The following is a 25,277-nucleotide window of genomic DNA, read 5'->3' as shown; positions in this document are numbered from 1 at the left end:
TCCCAGCTCCGTTCCTCCCGTCCGCCTACACCGGCCCCGCCCCCACTCCGGGGAGTGCGAGCTGTCTCCGCCCTGGCCGGGGAGGTGGAAGGCTGCGGGAACTGTGCTGCAGGAGTCGTCACAGCCACCGCGGAGCCTCCTGGTGCTGCTCAGCCGCTGTTGAGCCGCGCTAGGAGCCCGGCCGAGGAGGGTGCAGCCGCAGCCAGGAGCCCGCAGCCCGTGACTGAAGCCCGCTGCCGCCCTCGGAGGGCACCCTAGGCAGTACTATGGTGAAGGTGACGTTCAACTCGGCTTTGGCCCAGAAGGAAGCCAAGAAGGACGAACCAAAGAGCAGTGAGGAGGCGCTCATCATCCCCCCCGATGTCGTCGCGGTGGACTGCAAGGTTCGCGGGCCTGGGAGGTCCCGGGAGTGGGCTCTAGGCTAGGCCGGGAGAGCTGCGCAGCGCTGGTGGGGCTCTGCGCGCCGAGGTCGCGCGGCGCCAGTCGCAGGGCGCGCGTCCGGGAGGGAGCCGAGCTCTCCCTTTTTCTCGGGCTGCTTCCCTTTCTTGTCCGGCCGCAGCTTCTTTGTAAGAAGTGCGCGTACAGGAAACGGTGCCTAGTACGGGATTGGGGGTTTGGGAGGCCTGGAGAGAGAAGGATTGAAGAATTATGCCGAGTTTAAAGTCGTTGTTACAGTCGCGGGAATGTTGGTGGCGCCAGTACTAGTTTCGTTCGACATGGAGACCAGTGGCGACCAGCAGACTCAAAAAAACAACAGTTTGGCACTTCCTCCCCGTATAAATAATGTGCCTAAAATGGCTGACATCATTACAAGCCTAAACCTTTGTTGGTTTCTACTTTTCGTTTCTAGGCCGAACAGTACTTGACTAAGTCCAACTACTGTAAGCCTCTTAATTTTAAAAGCATTTTCTTCTTTACCTTCTTTTCCCGCGTCCCTTCGGTATTGGCGGGTGAACTTAAGGGAGAGGTGTCTGGAGAGGAGCTGATGAGGGGGGAAAGCAAGGTGAAGGTGCTCTGTGTAGGTTCTGGCTGTTGACTTTATAACTAAAACACTTTGCAGGTAAAGATCTGTAATTACTATGTGGATGGTAGTGTAAAACGGACAATTGGCTTTAAATTCTGCCAGTATCTTTATAGGACCCCTTGGGTTAAGGGAAACTAAATGTAGGAAACTTGTGCTACATCTCTTATAAAATTCTCCTTTATTTTACAAAGTCCCTTTTTTAGCCCTAAGTAAAATTAGGAGTGAAAACATAACTGCTAATTTTCGTTAGCATTTTTCAAGACCTATTATCTGTAGGATAAACTGTTTTAACTTGAAAAACTCAGTAATTTGTGTGTAGATATGAGTAATGAACGTTATTTTTTATATAGTCTAATGAAGATTACTCCTGAAAAATAGGCCGAAAAACAGGCCACTCATATACTATAATATGTTTAAGAATGCAATGTTAATTTGGATGTAAAAATGTTTGTACTTATTTTTGGAAGTGTTCTAGTGGAAAACACAAAGGTAAGGGGTTGATTGTTAAATGACTGCCTTTCCTTGAAATAGGAATAGTGAACTGATTTCCTAAAAACGATGAAGAGTTTGGGTATTGGTATTATTTTTCTGAATTCATTGCAAACAATTGGTCTTAAAAGAAAATGTTTGGAATGCACAGGCCATAATTCCAGTAGCAAATTATCTTATCTCTATATTTATGTAACATTTATTGTACCTGAAATAGATTTGATAGTCAAGTGCCCAGTAACAAGTCTCAAATACACATACATAGGTATATTTTACTTCTGTTATATCTTTTTAAATCATATAAACAAGTATGATTCCTCCCATTAAAAAAGTGTCATGAGAGAGTGTCCTATTATGTAACTTCAGACAGCTTTGCTCTGTTCCCCTGTAGTGAAGGAGATTTGAAACTACACAAAAATCAGAATTAATTTGCTGGGCAGCTTTAAATCCAACTTTTGACATTTTCTGTCTTCTGAAACTGTGATCTTGTTTTTAGATCCTCAGAATTTCTCATGATTTCACCACATGCAAATTTTGTGGTCATAACAGATGTAAAAAAGTAATCATTCATAGCTCTGTGCTTTGTTTTCCATTTTTATTTCCTCAGATCCCCATATCCAAAGAAAAATACTGGAACTAAGCTGTGAGGGCTAGAGTTTTCCTTTGTGACCACACCACAGTCATGGATGAATGGGTAGATAAAAAATGACTAAATCTTTTTATAGCTATAAGCTCAAAGATTTCTTCAGCGAGTGACAAACTACTGCTTCACATTGAAAGTAGAATTCTTATTTTTTTCAAAATTTTTTTTGTTTAATTGCAGTTGTCCCCATTTTTCCCCATTACTCTCCCCTACCCACACCCCACCTCCCACTTTCAATCCTGCTGTCCCCCTATTCCAACCCCACCCCCATGTCTTTGTCTATGGGTCCTTTATGCATGTTCCTTTACTTGACCTTTACCCCTCTCCCCCCTCCCCTCTGGTCACCATCAGTTTATTCTTTATTTCCATGTCTCTGGTTCTGTTTTGTTCGATTGCTTATAATCAATCAGTCACTTAATAATAAATGAAAACCTTACTTTATAACAGACATTTGTGGAAAAAACTGTCTTCATCTTAGAGCTTGGGCAGTGTTTATATAATGTTCTCTGGCTCCTTGGGGTGACTGTACAGTTACTGCATAGTTTGGCTGCCTGGATTCTGCACAGATAACTCAACTGAGGCATTTCCTTGCCTCATTGATTGAGAAGATCAAGTAAAGCTGGTTATGGACCAGAACTCCTAAACAAGAATTTGTAATACCTTTAACCTTGCTAGACCACAATATGCTACAAAACAGTGTTTCTCAAAATGTACTCTTAAGGGCCATCTGCTCTTGTATCATCTTGGGATTCTGGTTTAAAAATGCAGATTTCACTACCATATGCTTCAAGAATTCCATCACTCCATTCAGAGGGCTTATGTAACACACATTCCAGTAGTTTTACACTGCTCTTGTCTTTTGCTAGTTCTTTAGCTCTTTTCTCACTTCAGGGTGAGAAACCCCTGCAAGTCGTTCTATTGCCTCATTTTTCAATCTTGTCTTTTCAGTAGCTATTAATTCTAATAGCCATGTCTACAGATTGTTTTGTCTTAACCAACGTGCTGTTTATTCTTTTCCTACATTTTCCCCTTAACATTCATCTCCCTCCACCTGTTCCAGTTAGCACAAGCTCTTAGAGGAATATAAACAGCAAAGAGTAATATCTATGTTTTGTGCAACAGAGGTGAATTTGAAATTATATGCACATTTTATGTTGTAGGCAGAAATTCATATATGTATGCATCTATAACTTTGAACGTTAAAAATTGTTTACTATAACCCTGGCTGGTGTGGCTCAATGGATTGAGTGCTGGCCTGCAAACCAAAGGGTTGCTGGTTAGATTCCTGTCCAGGGCACATGCCTGGGTTTCAGGTCGGGTCATCAGTCAGGGGCACGTGAGAAGCAACAACACATTGATGTTTCCCTCCCTCTTTCTCTTACCCTTCCGCTCTCTCTGAAAATAAATAAGTAAAATCTTTTTAAAAGTTGTTTACTATAGATGTGCAAATATCAAAGAGAATATTTAATTTAATGAGTCAGAAGTCCCAGTTTTGTCATTATTTAACTGTTTGAACTTGGGCTTAAGTTTTTGGTTTTTCTTGTCTGTAAGATTAGAGGGTAGACCAAATGGTCTGTAAGGACTCTTCCAGCTTTAAAATTCTATGAAGATGCTAGGACTGTAAAATTATATTTGGCAGGAATTAAATTGTTTTTATTGTGAAAAATAACTCTCTCTTCACCCTAACCATACTGTTCCCTTTCATCCTATCTGTATTGAGCATATTACATTCCTTCTTCATATTAAGTAGCAATATAGGTCCAAAAAAAGGAGATGGATAGAGGTATTGTGTAAATCAGATATTCATTTTGGGTTACCTCACTGTAGAACAATGGTTGTCAACAACTCATTTTGTTGTAATGCCTAATTATGAAACATCTTTCCCAATACTTGACCTCAAAAAGGCTAAAATTTCCTTCATAGATATTCCTTCATAGATATTTTAACACCATTTTGCTGATAAACCATGTTGCCTCTTCTCTACTCTACATTGGAGTTGTAGGCACTCTTAAGAAGTAAAGTGCTTGTGTAGGTGAGAAGATGGGGTAGGATGGAAGCTTGAGGAACAGTGAAGGACTGGTAACCCAGTAAGGTCTGAGTTACCCATCACAAAATGGCTATTTGGGCCCTAGTTCTTTACACTTCCTGGCATTTCGTGTTTGTATTAAACAGGGCTGGAAGGTTTGGTGATTTAGTTTTGAGGTGGTGGTGGTGGTGGTGGTGGTGGTGGTGGTCTTTGTTTTTCTGGTGTTTTTTTAAGGGGGAGTGGAGGAAAGGAGAAATATGAAATATATGGCAACATTTACTGAGGTGTGTTATTAGAGGGGATTGGGAGCTAGGTTCTCTTTAATAAGTGCATATCATTCGTTTACTAGTGTTTATAAACATCAGTAAGTAAAACCTTTACAGTCATTACATTTTGGTTCTCCATGAAGATTGTTACATGAAGTGAAGCGTTAGTACTGGGAGATAAAATAACTGCCCCATGCATACCAAGTGACTTGGCAGGACCTCCTGTGCACACATACCCCAGTGGATGCTGCTGCCGTGGCTGCTGCTGTAGAGAGTGGACAAGGTTGCATATTGTATAATCGGAGGACAAGTTACCTGCTTAGGGTATTCCCAGTGTCATAGTAAATGTATTTTCTCCAGACTAGACAAGCAAGTGTATTATCCTTGGCAAAATCATAAGTCTTTAAGACATTACAGAATTCAACTCTGCCATATAAGAGAGAGGTTTAAGTGAGTAGAAGTGTTTTTAACCAGAAATATCTTTCAGAACACATAGTTAAAAGCCTTTTGAAATTGATTTAGAATTTAACTTGAGGTTTATTATGTGTTGCTAAAGCTTGTCTTGCTTACAATGTACTCTGAAAAATGTTTTCAGTAGTAATTGTGGGACATTTTTATTTCTCTTAGTTCTATTATATCTAACTTAAATATATGAAATGTCTATTTGAAAGGCATTCTGGTTTTTCAAAAGGAAATGCTTTCTGAATTCACTTAACTGAAGCTTCTTGGACTGCTTTGTCTGTCATTATCAGTAGATGAAGATCTAGAAGAATGATGTTTCTCCTCCAATACATTGATGAATTTAGTCTTTTAAACTTTTTGGTAAACTTGGCACTGCCTGTTAGTGCTCAGGCTGAAGGAGTAAAGGACTTTACCATCGAAGAATTTCTTCCTGCCATAACTGCTACGTGTTAAAGGATTTGACAGTTTAGAGTTTCTGAATGAGGTTTTTGTCCATATATGTAGAAAATAGTAACACTTGAACTGTTTTCAAGAAGCTTATACTATGTATAAAGAGTTATTTCTTGGTTCTCTTATGTTCTTTGCACAAAGCTTAACAATGTGAATCTTTTACAGGTTAGACAGCTGAAAATTGGAAATTATATTACAGATATGATCATAAGAAAATTGTTGAAAAATTATTTAATTGTGATTATCCCCTTTAATCAGTATTTGTGATCCATATTCTTAATAGTGTTACCAGCCTTTTAAGTGTTACCAACAATTGAATGAATAAAATTATTTTAAACTATTGAAGATTTTTTACACTCTTAAATTTATTAGTGGTAAAAGAACTTATATGAAGTATTTCTATAATTCTATCATTTGGAGGAAAATCAGAAATATTCTTAAGCAGAAGAATTTGAGTATTTCTCAATAATTTGAGAAATGCAGAAATTATTCTTGATGATAGAGGGCATCCTCATTTTTAATTTAATGTTTTTTTATCTTTTAATGCTGAGAAGTTTCCAGCAGTAATTTTATGACTTAGAGCTAATGTAAGTATGTCAGAAGAAAAATTAATGTTGGAATAACATATGCACAACTTTAACATTTTGAAATTAAGTATCTTGGAAATTTATTTGGGAAATTGATGCTAAGTATGGTGTCAAATAGTTAATACTTTTAGATTTTGAATATTTTCATAAGCCTTCTTTGGCCAACTTTGGATAGATTTTTTAAATTTAATATAGAGCCAAAACAGTAAGTTGCATTGTTAAGCAAATCACTTAGATCATTGCAACATCCAAAAGAAGACCCATCTTTATGCTGGGAAAAATGAGCTAGTTGACTTCAAGAGCTAGTTGACCTAAGATCTGCATTTCTTAAAATTTATTATGTTAGCTAACCTTTCTACGATTTCTATTCTGCTGTATATACTACTAACATCAGATTTTGTAGGAAAAAAATAGGTTTTTTCTTGCTTTTGTTTTAATATCATGACATAAAATTCCCTAACGCATCAGGTTTAGCTAGTGTAATGCTAGTCATATTAAGCAGAGAGGGCAAACTCAATGCCTCCTGGGCCCAAGCAGATGAATTACTGAAGCTGGGTGCTTTGCATATTAAACAAGTTAGAACATTCTTCATTTTTATTTTTTTAAAAAATGGATTCAGTGTTGCTTGACCCTCTAATTTTTAAAGGCATGTTAGAATCAGGGTTTTTATTTGAAATCAACTAAATCATACAAGAATTTTAGGCACAGAGACTGGAGGCCTGACATGGACCACTGTTTTATAGTCTCCTCTATGGTAAAGAGCAGTGCTGGCAAATTATGGCTTATTGGGCCCCAGAATGGCCAGCGGCTGCCTGTTTCTATATGGCCAATGAACTAAGAATGATTTTTACATTTTTAAATGGTTGGGGGAAAATCAAAAGAATATTTTTCCTTTTTACCCCAGTCCCCTCAAGCAGTAGAGGGGTACATACAGTTCAGGAGAAAATTACTGTCTGGTTACTGAGGACTCAAGACAATATAATTTGGAGTTTAAATCCTGCTTCTACCATTTACTGTGAAACTTTGGGTAAGGAACTTCAGCTCTGTCTCCGTTTCTCCATAAGCAAAATACGGAATATGATAATCTGTAGAAAATTTATCACAATGTCTGGAACAGAGCAAGATTCAATAGATATTAGCTACTATTATTGCTATTTCTATTATTACAATTATTACAACTGCAAGTCTGTCACAGTGTTTGGCATTCATGAAACAGTTACATGATGTGAGACAAATGTTGTATTTACCCAGGTTTCCTTTTTGCTTTGATTCGGCTTTGCAGATGTCACTTGTTTTAAGTAAACTGATCTTAAAGATTTTTAGAAGTAGCAGACTTCAAGCCAAAAAACTAAGCAGAGCAGTTATTAATTTTTTGCTTTTATAGATTAGTTTCTCAAATCTAAAGCCATTTTCAGATAATGTTAGATCCTACTGACAAACGATACTACTGTAACCTGGGTGTTAACTTGGGCAAGTTAGAAATCCTCCCAATCCTGTTTCCTCATTTGTAAAATTCAGTGGTGGTACCAACCTTACAGTGTTGTGACAACAACAGTACATTAGAAACTCATCAGATGTTAGTGCTTTTGCACTATCCCTATCTACTAGAGTCCAACTTCATTCCCCTCATTCTTGTTTTTATACTCTCCCTCACATGCCAATTACATACATAGCATTATTATTGCTATTTCACATATAGTCCCCCACCAACTGGAGGGGATGCATTCCTGCAATATAAAAACCCTTTAGCATGGTGATTTTCAGCTGGTGTGCCCCAAGAATTTTTAAAATGTGCAGTACCTGACTGTTTAGTCATTTTCTCTTAGATTGTCAAATAAAAAAATGACAACAGCCAACACAACAATAACCATCCAGTGTGAATGAATCAAAATTACACTTACCTTTTTTTGTCAGATTGGCAAAAAATAGGATGCATTTTTTTGGTGTGCCACAGAACTTTAGTAATTAGTTTATGTATACCATGAAATGAAAGAGTTTGAGAATTCAGTAGCTATGAGTCACGTTGTACATTTTTGCAGCACTCTTTACTGAATAGCTTAATAGAAGACAGCTTGATTTGCCTATCAGCTTCCACAGCCTGTTGTAGTATCACACATTTAGTTTTTGGAAAACTCTGCTGTACACTAGTCAGAGAATAAGAATGAAGAAAACAATGTCTTAGTTTTATTATAAGAATAGTTCTGACCTGTGGATCCCCTGAAAGGGTGTCTCCGATTTGGAGAACTACTCCACTAAATACTTGCTTATACTGCTGTTTCATGGTTTCTCTTTGTTTCTATTTTTTGTTTTTTTGCAATTTTATGTATTATCTACTGGCTTCCTAATATGAAAAATAAATATTTAGCTTTTCTATATATTTTTACACATTATATAAATCTATTGTCCTGGCATAGTTATATTAATTTCTGGTTAAATTGATATTTTTTGGTTTTATTATAATTGACATAAACATTACTTACATCTGAGTAGAATAGAATGACTATACTTCTTCCTTTCTCATACAAAACCGTTGTATTATTTGATAATTGCTCCTAGGAATGGTTGCTTACTTTTTTATATATTTATTGCTAATTCATCAGACTCTGACAGTAGGGTAATCTCTTTTCCTTCTGTACAAACTTACAAGATAGCTTATCATGTTTCCTATTTTCTTGGTGACATTCCACTTGTTACTCTTCAATCCTGCCATCCAGACTGGTTGCACTCCAAGCTTGTTGCTATGCAGATATCCTGAGAGTAATGACTGTCCTGGAATTGAATTACCTTTGCCTCCATCCTATGTTAGATCTGCAGTTTTATGAATCTGAAAAAGTGAGATGATTTTTTTTAACCTTGCATATCTGGAAATCTTTATTGTCACATTTAATTAATAATTTATCCAGGTATAAAATTATAGGTTAGCAGTCATTTTTCCTCCCAGTGTTTTGATGGCAGTGCTCCATTGTCTTCTGGACTGATGCCATTCTGATTCCTGGTTCTTTTTACATGGCCAGTTTTGTTTTATTTATTTTTTTTCCTTTCTAGAAGCTTGCGATTTTTTTCCGTAAGTGTTTGGCTTTCAAAATTTTTATTGACATAGTTTGTTTTCCATCACTCACTTTCGTTCTCTGGCTTAAGATTTACTTGTTTTTTTTTTTTTTACTATTATTATTACTATTTAAAGATTTTTATCTATTCTTAGAAGGGAAAGGAGGAAGAAAGAGAGGGAAAGAAACATCATTGTGTGGAGATACATGGATTGGCTCCCTCCCACACACCCCCAAGTGGGGAACCCTGCCTGCAACCCAGGCATGTGCCCTGACAGGGAATCAAACTGGTGACCTTTTGGTTCACAGGCCTGCACTCAATCCACTGAGCCAACTAGCCAGGGCTTATCCTTTTTACTAGTACTCTATCAGGAGGAAGTAAAGATAAACGTTTAACTGCAAGTCAATAGTAGGACTTTCAACTTAGCTGTCTTGATAGCTTTTTAAAGATTTATTAGAATATTTCCTTTTACATTGAAAATTGACTCAATGATAATTAATAATAGATAATAATGGAAACCATCTGCATCATTATTAGCACTAGTTTAGAGTCAGACAGGATGGCCTAAAGAAAAATAATATAAAGCATCCTCTGTTCTCCCTTTTTAAAGTCCTCAAACTATCTCATGAGTAATTTTAGAGCAGCAACTCACTACCAACTTTGTGGTTTGATTTGTGGCTTTAATACTTTTAGGGTTTGTTTCATAATTAGTATCTTTTTCATTTATTTCAAAATACTTTTATGCTGGTGTGCCTGGATTATTTTTCTTTATTATTTTGCTTCTGTGAGTATGATTCTAATATTCTTTGCTACTATGCTTTGTGATTTGATGAATAATAAATAAAAATCCAACACATTGCACTTGCTATATGTATGGTTCAGTTGAAGTAAACCCATTATGATAGCAGAATTCTGTAGAAACGTAAGCTGTGGTTTTCTTGTTTGTTTGCTGCTATTGTTGAATATGAGTATTAACCAATTGTGACATGGTGTCACTTTATCTATTACCAGAGTTAATTTACCTGAGCTATTAGTCAGATGATTGACCTAATTAATAGCTTCATGCTTTTCCTTCCCTAAGATGCACATGGGGTCAGATGATACTTAGGCCTTATTAGTTCTGTGATAGTACACAAATAATTTTACTTAGCTTCTCTGTCTTTCATTGTACTTGTCTGTGAAATGATGTGTTGGACTTTTCAGGTCCTTTTACACACGATCTTTTCTTCGTGAGAACTAATCATATATTCAGAGGCACCTCCTGCATGGCCAGACACTAGACTAGGAATTTTTAAATTACTAAGCACCCCAACATTCAAGAAGCATCTAGTGTAGTTCAGATAGACTAACCAATTACGTAAACCACATTAATCACAACTTACTTAAATGTCTGTATCTACTTTCACATGAAAACAACACCACTGGATCAAAGAGCTAGGGGAGTGGTAGAATAAGGGAACAAGATCAAGTGACTACTGAATATTGATTGTACATGCATTTGGTGCTAGGCATAGGGTTCAAAGCACTTTCTACATGTTCACTATATAGAGATAAATATCCCTAACCTCAGGAACTGGAATTATTTTTCTAGTACTCATCTTGCATAACTTTCAAAATTTTCAACTTGGACAGAAGATAAAATTATTTTATGCTTTTAGAATAATACTTGGAATTCTCTTATTAAAAGTTCTGCATTTTAAGTGGAATAATTCATATTTGAATATGAATGTGTAATTATCTTGTTGAATAACATTGAGACCCAATATTTATATAAAAATGAGTCTAGAACAAGTTTGCTTTTTTTCTCTCTTCCAATCTTGACACTTAATTTTATAATGAATTACAGAGATTAGAGCATCATACTTCAGAATTTCCAGGAAGAAATTGATATTCTTTTTAGGAACAATATAAACTCATGATTCAGTTAGTGGCAGAAGAAATCTATCTTGAGTAATTTATCTATTCTTGGTAAAGGGTATAATTCACAGTTAGTAACATTTGCATGTAATGCTATTGTTTATAAACACCTGCCTGTTAGTGATGGTCTAGGAATTTTTTTTTTTGACTATCCATTGCCTTTAGTTCTCACCAAAATGAGTCTTAACCCATTCCTGGCTTAGGGAAAAAAAAGTGCAGCCGGTTGCTACTACCAGTAACAGAATGCAATAAATAGAATGATGTCATTTGTTTCCAAAGACTATGGATATACTAGAGCGATGCGAAAATAGTAATAAAAGCAAGATATTTTCATGGGTAAGATTAGGACTGTAATCCAGGAGTTACCTCGGGGTAAAAGCTGCAGTTGCAAGTGCCGCTGATGAGTATTCTTGGGGCAAACAGGAAATGAGTTAAACGTGTAGAAAAAAAAAATAGAAAGTTTCGTATTCATATAAACATTCTGTTTGACCAGATATCTCTTTGTCCCTAATGATATAAAAGTGATTAAGTTCTAACACTAAAAGTGTTTCAGCCTGATTTCTTTTTTTACTCCTTTATTATTTATTTTTATTGAATTTATCGGGGTGTCACTGGTTAACAAAATTATGCAGGTTTCAAGTGCACAATTCTTCAACACATCATCTGTACACTGTATTATGTGTTCACTACCCCAAGTCAAGTCTTCGTCCATCACCATTTATAGCTCCTATAACCTCCCCCACCTCCCCCACCACCACATTGATGTCCCTGTCCGTGAGTTCTTTGGTTTTTTTTTTTTTTCTGTTTTACTCAATACCTCCACCTCTCCAGCCCCTACCCTCAGCTGTCAGCCCTCTCTCTATTTATGAGTCTCTTTATTTTTTTAGTTCTGACCTATTTTTTTAACCTAGGCCTGTGCTGATTTTATATAATATCAATACTTGGTTCAGATTTTACAGATTTCTCACAATATATTGTTATGCAGCGACTTTAAAATTTAACTTTTTTTGTGCTCATACTGCTGCTTGTTTATTGCTGGATTTGTTAACAGTAAAGGATGTTAATGAGAAATCTGTTTTGTAGGCATGTAATTTTAGATTAATATTTAAAGCCTCCCCCTATTCCAAGGACAGAATAATACAGTAACTCTGTTGTCCATGTAAATGACAATCACTTGGAAAACTGTTTCCTTTTGATAAGTCAGACACGCCATTTCCCCTTGTGGACTTTGTCACCATAGTTGAAGTAGTAGCAATCTTATTTGAAAAGTCAAATGAGAAAGCAAAATTCAAATGCTGATTTAAATAAAAAAGAAAATGCAAACAAATACTTGATTTTTTTAATAGCTTAATAATAAGTTGGAGTAGTCTTCAACATAATTTTTGTGGTTTAAGAATATAGTTAGGAAAGCATTTTGCAAAAATTTTTAAGTAGATTTTAAATGATAATCAGGGTTTTTGTTTATTTTAAAATTCTTATTGGAATAGCAAGTGATTTAATTTTGCTCTCCAGTAATGTGTTTTTCCAATTGGCCTTTTCATTTTGGTGTAGATTGCTTTTTATTGACTTCAGCCTTAGCAGATACTGGTTTCAGCTTACCTTTCCCAGATAAACCAACTGTCATTTATTAAGCATTTCCTATTTACGATGTACCAAACAATGATTTAAATGCCTCACATATATTTTTTCATTTAATCCCCATAACAACCCTATGAGATAATCCACATTTATGATGAGGTCATTGAGATGGAGAAGTTAAATACCACTTGTTCAACTATTTGCCATCCTCCAAAATTTTGACATTCCTTTTCCGCTATCAATCTTATTCTTCTGTTTTTTATAGGTTTATATCTTTTTCAGCTTCTTTATATCATTTAATTGGGTCTTGGGGGAGGCGGGGAACATGTCCTTCCTGCTCATAAGTTGGTAAAGGAAAGGAATTTGAGCTTACTGGAGTATTGAATACTGAAATACTTGGCCTTTTTAGGTATTCAGGTCTGGTAATTCTGACAAATGTGTATAGTCATACATAGAATATTTTCCTCACACTCCAGAAATTCCATCATACCACTTTGTAGTCATTCCTGTCTCTCACCCACTCCCTGTTTTCTGTTCCTAGAGCTTGCCTTTTCTAGAATGTCATACAGATGGTATTATAATGTTAAGTGGCCTTCTGTCATTCTCCTCGTTTTACCTTTTCTGGGAACAGTTCTTTGATTCCTGTAGCCCTTGGGACAAGGGTTTTCTTTGGGTTGATCCAATTCCTGCTCCCCTCTACTTCCAATTTGTCTTAAGAAAAGAATGCCTATTCTGTCTTTTAAAAGATTGAGGTGTTTTATTAATCGTATTAATCTAGCCTCTGATGCAGAACTCAAAAGTGTTTATATAGGGGAAGTGGTTTAGACTGGTTGTTTTATAAAATGAGGTTCTCAGAAGGGAGCATATCTAGTCATAGATGGAAATAAGGATCAAGGTTTAAAACCATGTACTGCACAAGAACTTCGTGTGTTTTGCTTTCAACTGGGGACGAAAATGATGAGAGAGGACTTGAGAAAACCAGACCATTTATCAGAAATCCATTTATTAAAAATTTGAATCATCAATTTTTCAAGTGTTCATTTGCAGCTAATTCTATATTTTGGAAAACAGTGTACATACCGAGCAGCACATCCACGGGCAACTGACTGGCCTGTGCATCCCCATGTTTATCCATATTGTCAAATATGTTTTAAAATGCACATGTTTCTCAATAACTAAATCTGCTTCTGAATGTTCAGTAGCTCATGCTACTCTGAATTGAATAAATTGTATTGATTCTTTTTTGTATTTGTCTTATTTTTACACCTGAAGTGTTTTTATGACATTGCTTTTTCTTTTTTGTGGTAATATAATTTTAAATCCTTCACAGATATTTTAGAAGTGCCCAGGATATGAAGTGCTTTGTTAATATGGGAAAAGAATAAAAATTGCTATATGAAAACCCTTGCATTTTGTCTGACTTTATAATTGAAGTACATTTCTGAAGCTTCTTAGGGAACTGATTGAGGTGACCTAATTCTTAAGTAATTGAAGTACCAGAACAGAATTTGTCCTTCATTTTGCTTAAAATATAATTAAACAGCCTTTATCATGTGATAAGATTTATTTGAACCAGAAATTAGTACAGTGCAAGAGTGAGAGTACTTTTGAAAGTCATGTCTTTTGCAACAGCATGGATGGAACTGGAGAGCATTATACTAAGTGAAATAAGCCAGGCCGTGAGGGACAAATACCATATGATCTCACCTTTAACTGGAACCTAATCAACAAAAGAAAAAAGCAAACAAAATATAACCAGAGACATTGAAGTTAAGAATAATCTAACAGTAGCCAGAGGGGAGGGGGAGGGGACAGTGGGGAGAAGGGTTTTCAGGAAGTACTATAAAGGACACATGGACAAAATAAAGGGGGAGGGAGGTGGGTTTGGCTGGGGTGGGGTGGAGGGATGGGGAGAAAATGCAGACAACTGTAATTGAATAACAATAAAAATTAAAAAAAAAAAAAGAAAGTCATGTCTTTCTATACCTGCTGTTGAGGGGTGACTGTGGGCCAGTGTGTGCTTAAGTGTCTTCATTTATAAACTGGGCTAAAAACTTGATATTTTAAAAAGATTAGAAATGATAATTGTACAGCACCTATGGGAGACCTTTTACCTCATCAGCATAATTTAAGGTGCATCAGTTTTATTGCAGTATATGGGGAAGGATATGTTTCTGTACCTTACTTTAAATTAAGCTAAGTAAAGTTTATATACCCTAGTGAAGAAGCTCTTGTTCATGAGCAATTTTCCTTTTTCTTGCTGATTTTTGTTGTTGTTCTTTAATTTAGAAGTAATCCAAGCATACAAAAACAAAGAATCTGTAGTACCATTTTGTGTTTTTAAAGTCTTAGATATCATATACTATATGTATTATCCAACTTGCCTGTTGTTTTTTGTTTGTTTGTTTTTGGTTCAGCAGATTTATCTCAAAATCCACCATGATAGTTGATTTCATTTTAACTATTATTATGTGAACCTATACACAGGGGTGTCAAGCCCATGGGACACAAGTGGCCCAGGATAGCTATGAATTGGCCCAACACAAAATCATAAATTTACTTAAAACCTTTTTTGTTGTTGTTCATCAGTTTTTGTTAGTGTTTGTGTATTTAATGTGTGGCCCAGTAAGACAACTCTTCTTCCACTGTGGCTCAGAGATGCCAAAGGTTGTACACCCCTACTATAGATGGGGTGGAGACACCCCATTTCCACTTGGACATTTAGGTTATTTCCTTTTTTTTTTCATTAACAATTCTGTATTAGTCATTATTAGACCTATATTTTTTTGTATATATAAAAAAATCTGTCTGGGCTATGTACCTAGAAATGGAATTGCTGGGTCATAGGGTATACGTCTGTAATTTTATTAGTTGCTGCCAAATTATTCTCCAAAGCAATTCTACTAACTCTTATCAGCTGTGTAAAAGGTTCCACTTCCTGTTGTTGAATACATACTTTCCCCATCATTTGATGGTGTTGGACTTTCTTTTATTGCTTGATATGTATGATATGTTGATTTTTCCTTCATTACCCATATTGAAATATAATTTACATGCAATAAAATTGACCCATATTATGTGTACAAATGATTGAATTTGTAGTAATTGTATAAAGTAATATATTCACCACTACAATCAAGATATGAAACATTTCCATCAGGCTCAAAGGCTTCCTCATGCCTCTGCTATCTTCCCCTTACCAGCACATGGCCATCTCAACCACTAAGCAGCTTTTTGTCACTATAGTTTTGCCTTTTCTGGAATGTCATATAAATGGAATCATGCTTTGAGCATCTTTTTGATTCATTATAACTATACCAAATTTTATACGAGTATGTCCATTCATTGATTAGAGGATATTTGTGTTGTTTCTAGTTTGGGGCAATTATAAATAATGACTCAGTTGATTTTTTTAATTACTGATAGCAGCCATGGTGAACTCTAATTTGAATAATTTGACTTTCTTGGATTTTCTGTAGGCAATTATATTATTTACACATGACAGTATTTTGGGCTTTTTTCTAATCTTTGTATCTGTTCCTGTTCTTGCCATTTGTGTACTAGCTAGGATCTCTAGTACAGTGTTGAAGGGATACAAAGAATCAATTTTAGTGGGCATCCCTCATATTCCTGACTTGAAAGGGTATGATATAAGTCCAAAGTTTCACCATTAAGTATGAGGTTTGCTATAAGTTTTTGATGATTAGTTTCATTCATGTTAAAGAATTTCACTGCTTCCTGGTTTGCAAAGGGATTTCGTTGTGAATGGGAGTTGGAGTTTGTCCAGTACATTTTCTACATATTTTGAAATAATCGTGGGGTTTTTTTCTTACATTTTATAAGTGAGGGTTTTTTTTAATTAAAGATTAAAAGAAAAAAATTGTTTTTAGACAGAAGGGAAGAGAGGGAGAGAAACGTTAATGTGTGGCTGCCTCTTGTGCCCCCCACTCAGGACCTGGTCTACAACCCAGGCATGTGCCCTGACTGGGAATCAAACAGGTGACCCTTCAGTTTGCAGGCCAGCGCTCAATCCACTGAGCCACACCAGCTGGAGCTATATGAGATGTTTTCTTTAAGCTTACTCTTTCAAGTGTTAAAATTTAATCATTTCAAATATACTTAATAAATCACTTAGATTAAAACTACTCTATCTTGAAAATACTTTAATGCCTCTCCATGACTCAGGTTGTATTATGGCTTGTCATTTATTTGTCACACATAATGTTAGTTTTGGCTATAAATTGCTTAAGATATGAACCATGTCTTAATCACATTTGAGTTTACCACAGGATCTAACACAGTACATTGCAAATAACAGGCCCTTAATGTTGAACTGGGCTAAGTACTTAGGGCTAATATTCTTTGCTCAGTAGCCACTGTATGTCATGAATTCTTAAGTTGCTCCCACCATATCATTATACTGGCTGCTGATGTAACTTTGTGGGTCATTAAAAGAAACAAATTTTTTTTAAAAATCTGGATTTCATTCACTCATCAAATATTTGTTGAGTACCAACTAAGTGCCAAGGTTGGCTGCAAGCGACCAGTACAGACATGTATTACCATTACCTAATGACAGGGATCCATACTGAGAAATGTGTTAGGCAGTTTTGTCATTGTGTGAACATTGTAGAGCAGGGATTTTCAACCCTTTTTCATCTCATGGCACACATTAATTCCTAAAATTCTATGTGAGCCAACCTACTCAAAATATCCAAATCAGTTAAGTTATTGGTGAAAATAAAAAATGTGTCTTTTGTTTTGTGGAAAAAACTAAATGGACTTTTTGGCCAACCCAATTAAGAAAGAGTGCACTCTAAGATAACGATAAAAAGTATACTATAGTAAATATATAAACTGGTAACACTGCCGTTTATTATCATTATCAAGTGTTATGTACTGTACATAATTGTATGTGCTATACTTTTATACAACTGGTAGTATAGTAGGCTTGTTTACACCAGTATCACCACAAACACAGGAGTAACACATTGCTTTATGATAGCTATGCAGTCGCTAGCCTATGGCAATTTTTCAGCTCCATTATAATCTTACGGGACCACCTTTGTATATGTATATCCTTGATGGAAATGTCATGAAGTACATGCCTGTATGACTGTAATACAAAGTGAATATGAATGGATACTTAAAAGAACCTGGTAGCCTAAGAGGGAGAGATAAGATCTGTACGTGAGTTATTATAATGTAAGGTAGAAAGTGATCACTGTAAATTTACAGAAGAAAAGAGATTAGATGAACTTCAGATACCTGATAGCATTTCATGACTTTGGGTCTGTCATTTACCAATTCAAAGATTTTTATTTTCTGATTCTCAAGCTATGGTTTACATTGTTGAGGTTTTGAATAAATGGCTTGTGGATAAGTATTTTTATAAATTAAATTCTTTGAGAAATTTTAATTTTTTGTTTTATTGTCATAGTCTTAAAATGTGTTTTTTGGTAGTTTGTTCATTTGTTCTTCAGCTTAAACAAAAACATTTATGTCTTATAGTCTAAAGGCTGGGAAGTCCCAGATCAAGGTGTAGTCAGATTCACTTCTGGTGAGAGCCTGCTTCCTGGTTTGTAGATAGCTCTCTTCTCTTTGTATTCTCACATGGCAGAGAGCAGAGACCTAAAAGGTGATTTTTTAATGAACATGTGATGTCAAACTCCATAGCATGGCATACAAAGTCACTTTTTGATCTGTTCCAGTTAACCTTTCCATTCTCATCGTCTTTCCCTTCCTACCATATTGGGCACTCCAGCTGTAACACATGTGGCCCTTGGAGATATACATTCTAGTTTCATGATTTCATGTATTTTTTTGCCCTACATATAATGCCCTTTAACTCTGTCTTCTGCATGGGTGATAGATATTTGTCCTTCAACATTTCATTCCAGTATTTTCTCCCCTGGGAAGTCTTCCCCAAACAATATCATCCCTTCTTCTGTGCTCGCTAAATTCTTCTGTTAGAACCCATGTCATGCCTATGTTCTTTCTGCATATTTATTTTCCAGGCTGATTTTGAATGATTTCTTCTTGACAGAGGCTATATAGATGACCCGTGTCTAGAACATAGTTGACATTCTTGAAATTATTGTTTGGTGACCAGTTAAAAATGGTATACCAAAAGGCCTTGCCATCAATTTGATAGTTAGGGCTGCATATCTTTTACAAGTGTCTGCCCATGCTCTTTGGCCATTCAGTTATGTGCTAGTAGAAAAGAGAGCCTGCCAAATGGTGGGTGTTGTATGCACATTTAACTGTGTCTACAGTGGATACCAAATGTTTGGAAATGACTATTTTCATCCCTCCATTCTGCCTCCATCCTAAAATTAATTATACTAGAAACTCTTTCTTATCTCCCTGGGTGTTCATGTCACTCACATAAGGATTCAAGCAAAACACTGTATTTTATCACGCAATTGTCATATTACCTTATGACTTCATGGAATGCTTATAACTTTATTCACTGGTGGACTATCTTACATGGTTTGATAAGTTCTCCTAATCTTATTTTCATTACAAACTACTCCCTTGCAGTGTCCTTGTTGTCTTATTTATCTGGTACATTGACAAGTACACCTACTACAGCAAAGTATTGTAGAACACTCTCACAGTTCAGTGGTAAGACAATCATATATTTTGCAGTGTTCCTTGCCCCTGATATTTCCATTACCGACCTGGCATCATACATAGTTATTGCAATATTATTGACTAGATTATTTATTGAGTCACTAGTAATATAATGCCAGCTGCTAATCTCCTTTGTTTGATGTTTGCATGTGAAACTAGGTACAAATAAGAGATTAGTTGTTACTCTGAAGTGATAAAGAAGAGGAACTGAGTTAGGAGGGAAAAAGGAGTATCTCAGAACTTGACCCCAGGTAGCATTCTAATGTTCAGTTATTTCCTTGAGTGAATCAAAATCAAAATTCCAACAATTGTTATATTAGTTGTATATTTTGGCTGTATAAGGTTTTTTAAAAATCTTTTCTAGAAAGCTCTTATTTGAAGATTTCCTAGACTATTTTTCTACTGCAAATAATTATACCCTGAAGTTGTAATATACAAGGCTCAGTGCCATAATGTTTCATGACAAAGTTGTGTTGTAACCTTTTCTGAATCTTTATATGTCAGAAGATACATTAATCACCAAATGTTGTACACAGAAAATATAAATTATGGAGTATGCTATTGCTATAGAGATATGGGTAGCAGGCGGAGTGTTGAGAGTTAGAAGACAGAACTCTCCCAAGGGACTGGTTTCTTAGCTCCAGAGGCATTATGGTGAGACTTAGTGCCACCACTTTGATCTTTATTAGACACTTGACTCCTTGGTCTTTTTATCTTTGTTTATAAAACAATAATCATTAAGGTTTCTTTCAATCCTGACCTTTCTGTGACTCTGACTGTAAATGTGATGTTGACCATTAGTCTGTTTTCATATTTTAGGACCCAGATGAAGTGGTACCAGTTGGCCAGAGAAGAGCCTGGTGTTGGTGCATGTGTTTTGGACTAGCATTTATGCTTGCAGGTGTCATTCTAGGAGGAGCATACCTGTACAAATATTTTGCACTTCAGGTAAGTGGGAAAATGCTAAGAACTTTTTTGCTTTTCCTTAGAAAGTTGCTCTAAGCCTGCATTTTAGTCTGTGGCCTTTAACCAGAGTGGTGGTCCTATTTTGAAGCTGTGTTTAAAAGTCTGTTGAACCTGTTTGCCTAGCTCTTAGACTGACCGCGCTTAGACAGACAGACAGGAATACACTGGGGTACTTCTCTTTGCCTCTTTCTCAGTCATTAGTTTCTCCAAAGAATTGTGTGACTTCAGCATTAATGTTGAAGTAACTTAAGGTGGAGGTTATTTGAAACGTAAGTATTTAATAGTAATCCTAGTGGGTTAATTTCAGATTTTTCTCATTATAATTATCATCCCTGTTCAGTAGGTTTATTATTTTTCTTTAAGGAATCTTAAAGAAAAGATGAGCTTTTATAACTGACAACCTCAAATGTTTTAATATTTTTAAAATTTAGAGAAAATATTGACAAATAGATTTAAATAATTAAAATAACTTAATTATTTTAATTAAATTATTATTTAGTTAAATCTAATTTAATTAGACTATTTAAAGTAACTAATTTTGAACTATTCTGCCAGAGGATGAGTAAATTTCATGCTCATTTTCTTTGTTTTTCAAGATGAAGGTATGTTAATAGACATTAGTGAAATACCACTTTGTTGAAAACAATTTTTATAAGAAATACATTTAATAAAGGAAAAATAATTTGCAGTTTCACTATCCAGAGATATTTGTTGTCTTAATTGTTTCATTAATACTCCTGGTCTTTATTACACATGGATACTTTTTACAATCTTTATAATTCCGTGTAATGTGATATTTTCCACTTAATTGTGATATATTTTAAGGGAAAAAAACCCAGACCTGTATACCTGTGAAAATTTGAGAAAAATTATTCCTCTTTTGGCTAATATGAGAAAAATTATTGAATCAGTGAATCATATCAAAAGTTTTAAAAGTATGTTTTTTCAGAAGAAACATGCAAAATGCCTGCAGGTAGAAATAGGCCTATATGTTTCTTCAAATTTACTTGTCTCCAGATGGATAATTGCTTTTGTATTCTATTTTTGTGCATCACAAAAAGGGGAAATCAGCTGCTTTTCTCCTGAAGCTGTTTTTTACAATACTTCAAAACCTAATCTTAAAGAATGTGTGAATTCTGTAATTAAACTGTCTGACTTGTCATCTAAAAGTAAGAGTTTGCAAGCAAACTACTATTTAGATAGAGGTGACAGCTTAAGTAATGCTTACATTTAAAAACTTGTCTCCCACTGAATTACTGAAATAGTGTTTAAACTCTCTGTAGCCAGATGACGTGTACTACTGTGGAATAAAGTATATCAAAGATGATGTCATCTTAAATGAGCCTTCTGCAGATGCCCCAGCTGCTCGCTACCAGACAATTGAGGAAAATATTAAGATCTTTGAGGAAGATGAAGTTGAATTCATTAGTGTGCCTGTCCCAGAGTTCGCAGATAGTGATCCTGCCAACATTGTTCATGACTTTAACAAGGTGAGCCAGGTATCCCAAACTGTAAAAAGAATGCAAGTTCTTTAATTTATACTTTTTTAATTTTAATTTCTATATTTGTCAGTCTATTCTATTTAGATTTATATTTTACTTGAAAAAATAAATTTGGGTTTCTTCTGTCCTACAAAATAAACTGTCGATATTTGATGGGCTTGTTAATCTGTTTTTAAGTTTTCATTCTGTATTTCTTCCCAGCTATTGAAAAGTGGTATGCAGTGCAAAAAAGTTGATTTCCCAAATTCTCCACCTGGTTATAAAATGTTATCATTTTCTTCATCTCTTTTTCTTATATATCCTCATAACTCCTAGACACTTAAGCTGTTACCTCTTTAAGAATGAGGATTTAGTCTGCATATCCATATAATCACACATCTAAGAAAATTAACAAGGTAATAGATATTATTTAATATTTAGTTGATATTTAAATTCCCCCAATAATTTTTGTCCCAAGAATGTTTTGTTTTTTCAAATCAGGATTCAGAAGTTTTCATGTTACTTGTAGATGTTATATCAGTATATGTTTGCAATTTTGACCATTGAGGCATATTGCTGAAGTTATTTAGCTTTATAAACATTTCATCCCTGATAAAATACACGTGATGAATGTTTATTAGCCAATTTGGAAAGTCACTTAACTTCAAAGTAATAAACTTAATCCAAAGCAAGTAGTAAATAATAATGGCTAGCATTTACTGAACTCTTAAAAATCTAAGTGTTTATTTACATAGTTTAGTTAATTCATTTGAACCCTCAAAACTATCTATTTGTTCACAGTCTTCTAACCAGGGTTTCTTACGCAAATCACAAGAACACAGACATTGATTCAATTGTCTCTTGATTCAATTCGGTAAGGATGGTATTAACTAATGTTGTCTAGATGTATAAGTGAGAAGTTCATTTTTACATACAATGGATGGATGCCTCCGAGGGCATTAGGGTTTGTAAGTTAGGGAACTAACTGAATCTCTTAATCAGGTGATAGGTTTTTTGCAGTTACTTTGAATAGTTTATCATCAGTTATTATAGAAACAAACCCCTGATAAGAATTTTATTTCTTAGTAGCAATAATTTTTCTTCTCCCATTAATACTTGCATTCCTATTTGTTGAAGTACAAATGATTCACACATTCTAAAGCCAGCCCATTCTAATGGTACATATTATTCTTAAAAGTCCGGTTGTTGCCTGTGTTATAAATATTAATCTTAACAAAAATGCATCTTTTTCTTCTCAGAAACTCACAGCCTATTTAGATCTTAACCTGGATAAGTGCTATGTGATTCCTCTGAACACTTCCATTGTTATGCCACCCAGAAACCTGCTGGAGTTACTTATTAACATAAAGGTATAAAATTTTAAAATACTTATTATTAATGATGCTGCTGTAGCATCCTGAAAGCACATTTTACTGGAAATACAGCTAAGAAGAACTAGGACTCATGGTTTTGTGTGTTTCCCTTCTAATTTTGAAATTAAAATACGATTTTTAAAATTATATTTGAGCTTTCCTAAAGGGACAGAGAATAAATAGGAGGCTTTCAAGAAGTAAGACCTGTGTTACAGCCCTGGCTGGTGTGGCTCAGTAGATTGAGTGCCTGCCTGCGAACCGAAAGGTTCTATTCCCAGTCAGGGCACAAGCCTGGGTTGCAGGCCAGGTCCACAGTAGGGGGTATGTGAGAGGCAACTTCGAATTGATATTTCTCTCCCTCTTTTTCTCTTTCCCTTCTTCCCCTCTGTCTAAGAATAAAATAAATAAAGTCTTAAAAAAATATGTGTTACAACTATTCAATTCTGATACCTTAGACAATATGTAAACAAATGGGCATAACTGTTTTTCAATAAAACTATAGAAAAACAGATGGTAGGCAGTAGTTTGCCAGCCTGTATTCCAGTATAATCTCTAAAAATTTTGTTTATATTTTCCTTGTCTGTTCAACATAGGCCTTGAGATATTTATATAATATGTTCTTTTTCAAATGTAGGCTGGAACCTATTTGCCTCAGTCATATCTGATTCATGAACACATGGTTATCACTGATCGCATTGAAAACGTTGACCACCTGGGTTTCTTTATTTATCGACTGTGCCATGACAAGGAAACTTATAAATTGCAACGCAGAGAAACCATTAAAGGTAATACTTTCTAAAGTACTAGCAGAAAAGTTTGTTTTACTTCATTGCATTAAACAATATTTAAATATAGGCTTGTCATTGGTACCAATATGCTTGCCATGAGTGAAGGAAAAAAAATCTCCTTTATCATTGTGTAGTATTTGTCAATTTCTGAAGAATCATCTTGACTCTTAAGTCCACTCTTTTCAGAAAGAACAGGTGAATGTGAAATATCATTGCCTTGAGATGCTGATAGGTTACTCTCTGTGTAGTTATCCAGTCCAGCTTTCCATCCTACCCCTTTGGTACAGCCATACTGCAAGGGCTCTTTTTATCCAGTAGGTTGTTGGAGAAACTCATCAGGTGTGTGCTCAGGGATCTAGATTCTAAACAGGTTGTTTGCCTTTTGGATCTCGTTGAAGATAACAACAGGTTAGTTACTAAGGAATTTGGCTGAAGAATTAAGAGTATTGACACAACTCATATGGCTTTACAAAATCACTTAAAACTTTGCGTTCTCATCTGAAGAAATAAGGATGACAGAATCTCCCCATTTCCTTTGAAGATTATTATAAAAATTAAAGGAAAGTACATGTGATAGAATTATAAGAAAGGAAGAAGTGACATTTAAATACACTGTGGTGTGATTTCTTTGGAACTACAGCAACCAGTAAAAGTGCTTTCCTGGCTTTTGTTAGTACTTTTAATAATAGAGCTCTTTATCCAGGCTGAGAAGTCACCTGAAAGCTCCTTGATGTTCATAGTTCATACTTTTTTTAAAAAAGTCAGACTAAATGCATATAATGAAATACTTTCTTTTTAGTGTGAAGTTTCAACAAATCACGACCATAGTCAAGATACATTTCAAAGTTTATACATACAGCATTGTTATTGTTACTAAGATCTGGTAAGACACTTAGTTCAGATAGAAGTCAAATTATTTTCTCTAATGTTAAGAAATCAAACTATAGAAGTTCATGGAATATAGAGTAAAGTATTTTCATACATGTCTAAATAAAAACTGTGGGGATTAATGTGTGTTATTATTACTAAAGAATCAAAAATTTAAAAACTTTCCCCCCCCAAACAGGTATTCAGAAACGTGAAGTCAACGATTGTGTTGCGATTCGGCATTTTGAAAACAAATTTGCTGTGGAAACTTTAATTTGTTCTTGAACAGTCAAGGAAAACATGGAGAAAAATTTAGTATCACAGCATAACCCTACCCTTTGTATTTTGTGCAGTGATTATTTTTTAAAATCTTCTTTCATGTAAGTAGCAACCCTGGGCTTCACTATCTTTTCATTTCATTAATTCAATTAAAACCATTTCCTATTAAAAATCTTTTCTTCTTTCCTAGTGTGGTCTCTTTTATCTTTGAGTTAGTAGTTGTATAAAGTCATAGATAATAGTATCCTTCACCATACATTTTAGGTGTAGAGATTTTACGTTTTAATTACACATTTTCCAGAGAAATGATTATTTAAAGAATAATCATATAAATGCATACATAAAGATGGACCACCATGACCTATATGCAGTTGTTAGTTGCCCTGTACTTAGTTGG

At 35.2% G+C, this 25,277-nt stretch overlaps 1 protein-coding gene across 1 annotated transcript; it reads left to right on the top strand.

Moving 5' to 3' along the window:
- Positions 1-25,069, top strand: ITM2B (integral membrane protein 2B). Its single transcript, XM_024569642.4, has 6 exons — positions 1-383; positions 19,946-20,074; positions 21,376-21,582; positions 22,833-22,943; positions 23,581-23,731; positions 24,801-25,069. The coding sequence occupies exons 1-6, from the start codon at positions 267-269 to the stop codon at positions 24,884-24,886; spliced, it is 801 nt and encodes a 266-aa protein (XP_024425410.1). The 5' UTR covers positions 1-266; the 3' UTR covers positions 24,887-25,069.
- The last annotated feature ends 208 nt before the right edge of the window (positions 25,070-25,277 follow it).

Source organism: Desmodus rotundus, chromosome 13 (genome assembly GCF_022682495.2).
Source record: "Desmodus rotundus isolate HL8 chromosome 13, HLdesRot8A.1, whole genome shotgun sequence".
Classification (NCBI taxonomy): domain Eukaryota; kingdom Metazoa; phylum Chordata; class Mammalia; order Chiroptera; family Phyllostomidae; genus Desmodus; species Desmodus rotundus.
The sequence above is the reverse complement of the archived record's forward strand: the minus strand, read 5'-3'. Positions and strand labels throughout refer to the sequence as shown.

Bases quoted from the DNA above. Each gene is read 5' to 3' on its own strand.
- ITM2B (XM_024569642.4), top strand. From the start codon at position 267: ATGGTGAAGGTGACGTTCAACTCGGCTTTGGCCCAGAAGGAAGCCAAG. The intron at 22,944-23,580 runs GTATAAAATTTT...TTTCAAATGTAG, and splicing joins AGTTACTTATTAACATAAAG to GCTGGAACCTATTTGCCTCA. The intron at 23,732-24,800 runs GTAATACTTTCT...CCCCCCAAACAG, and splicing joins ACGCAGAGAAACCATTAAAG to GTATTCAGAAACGTGAAGTC.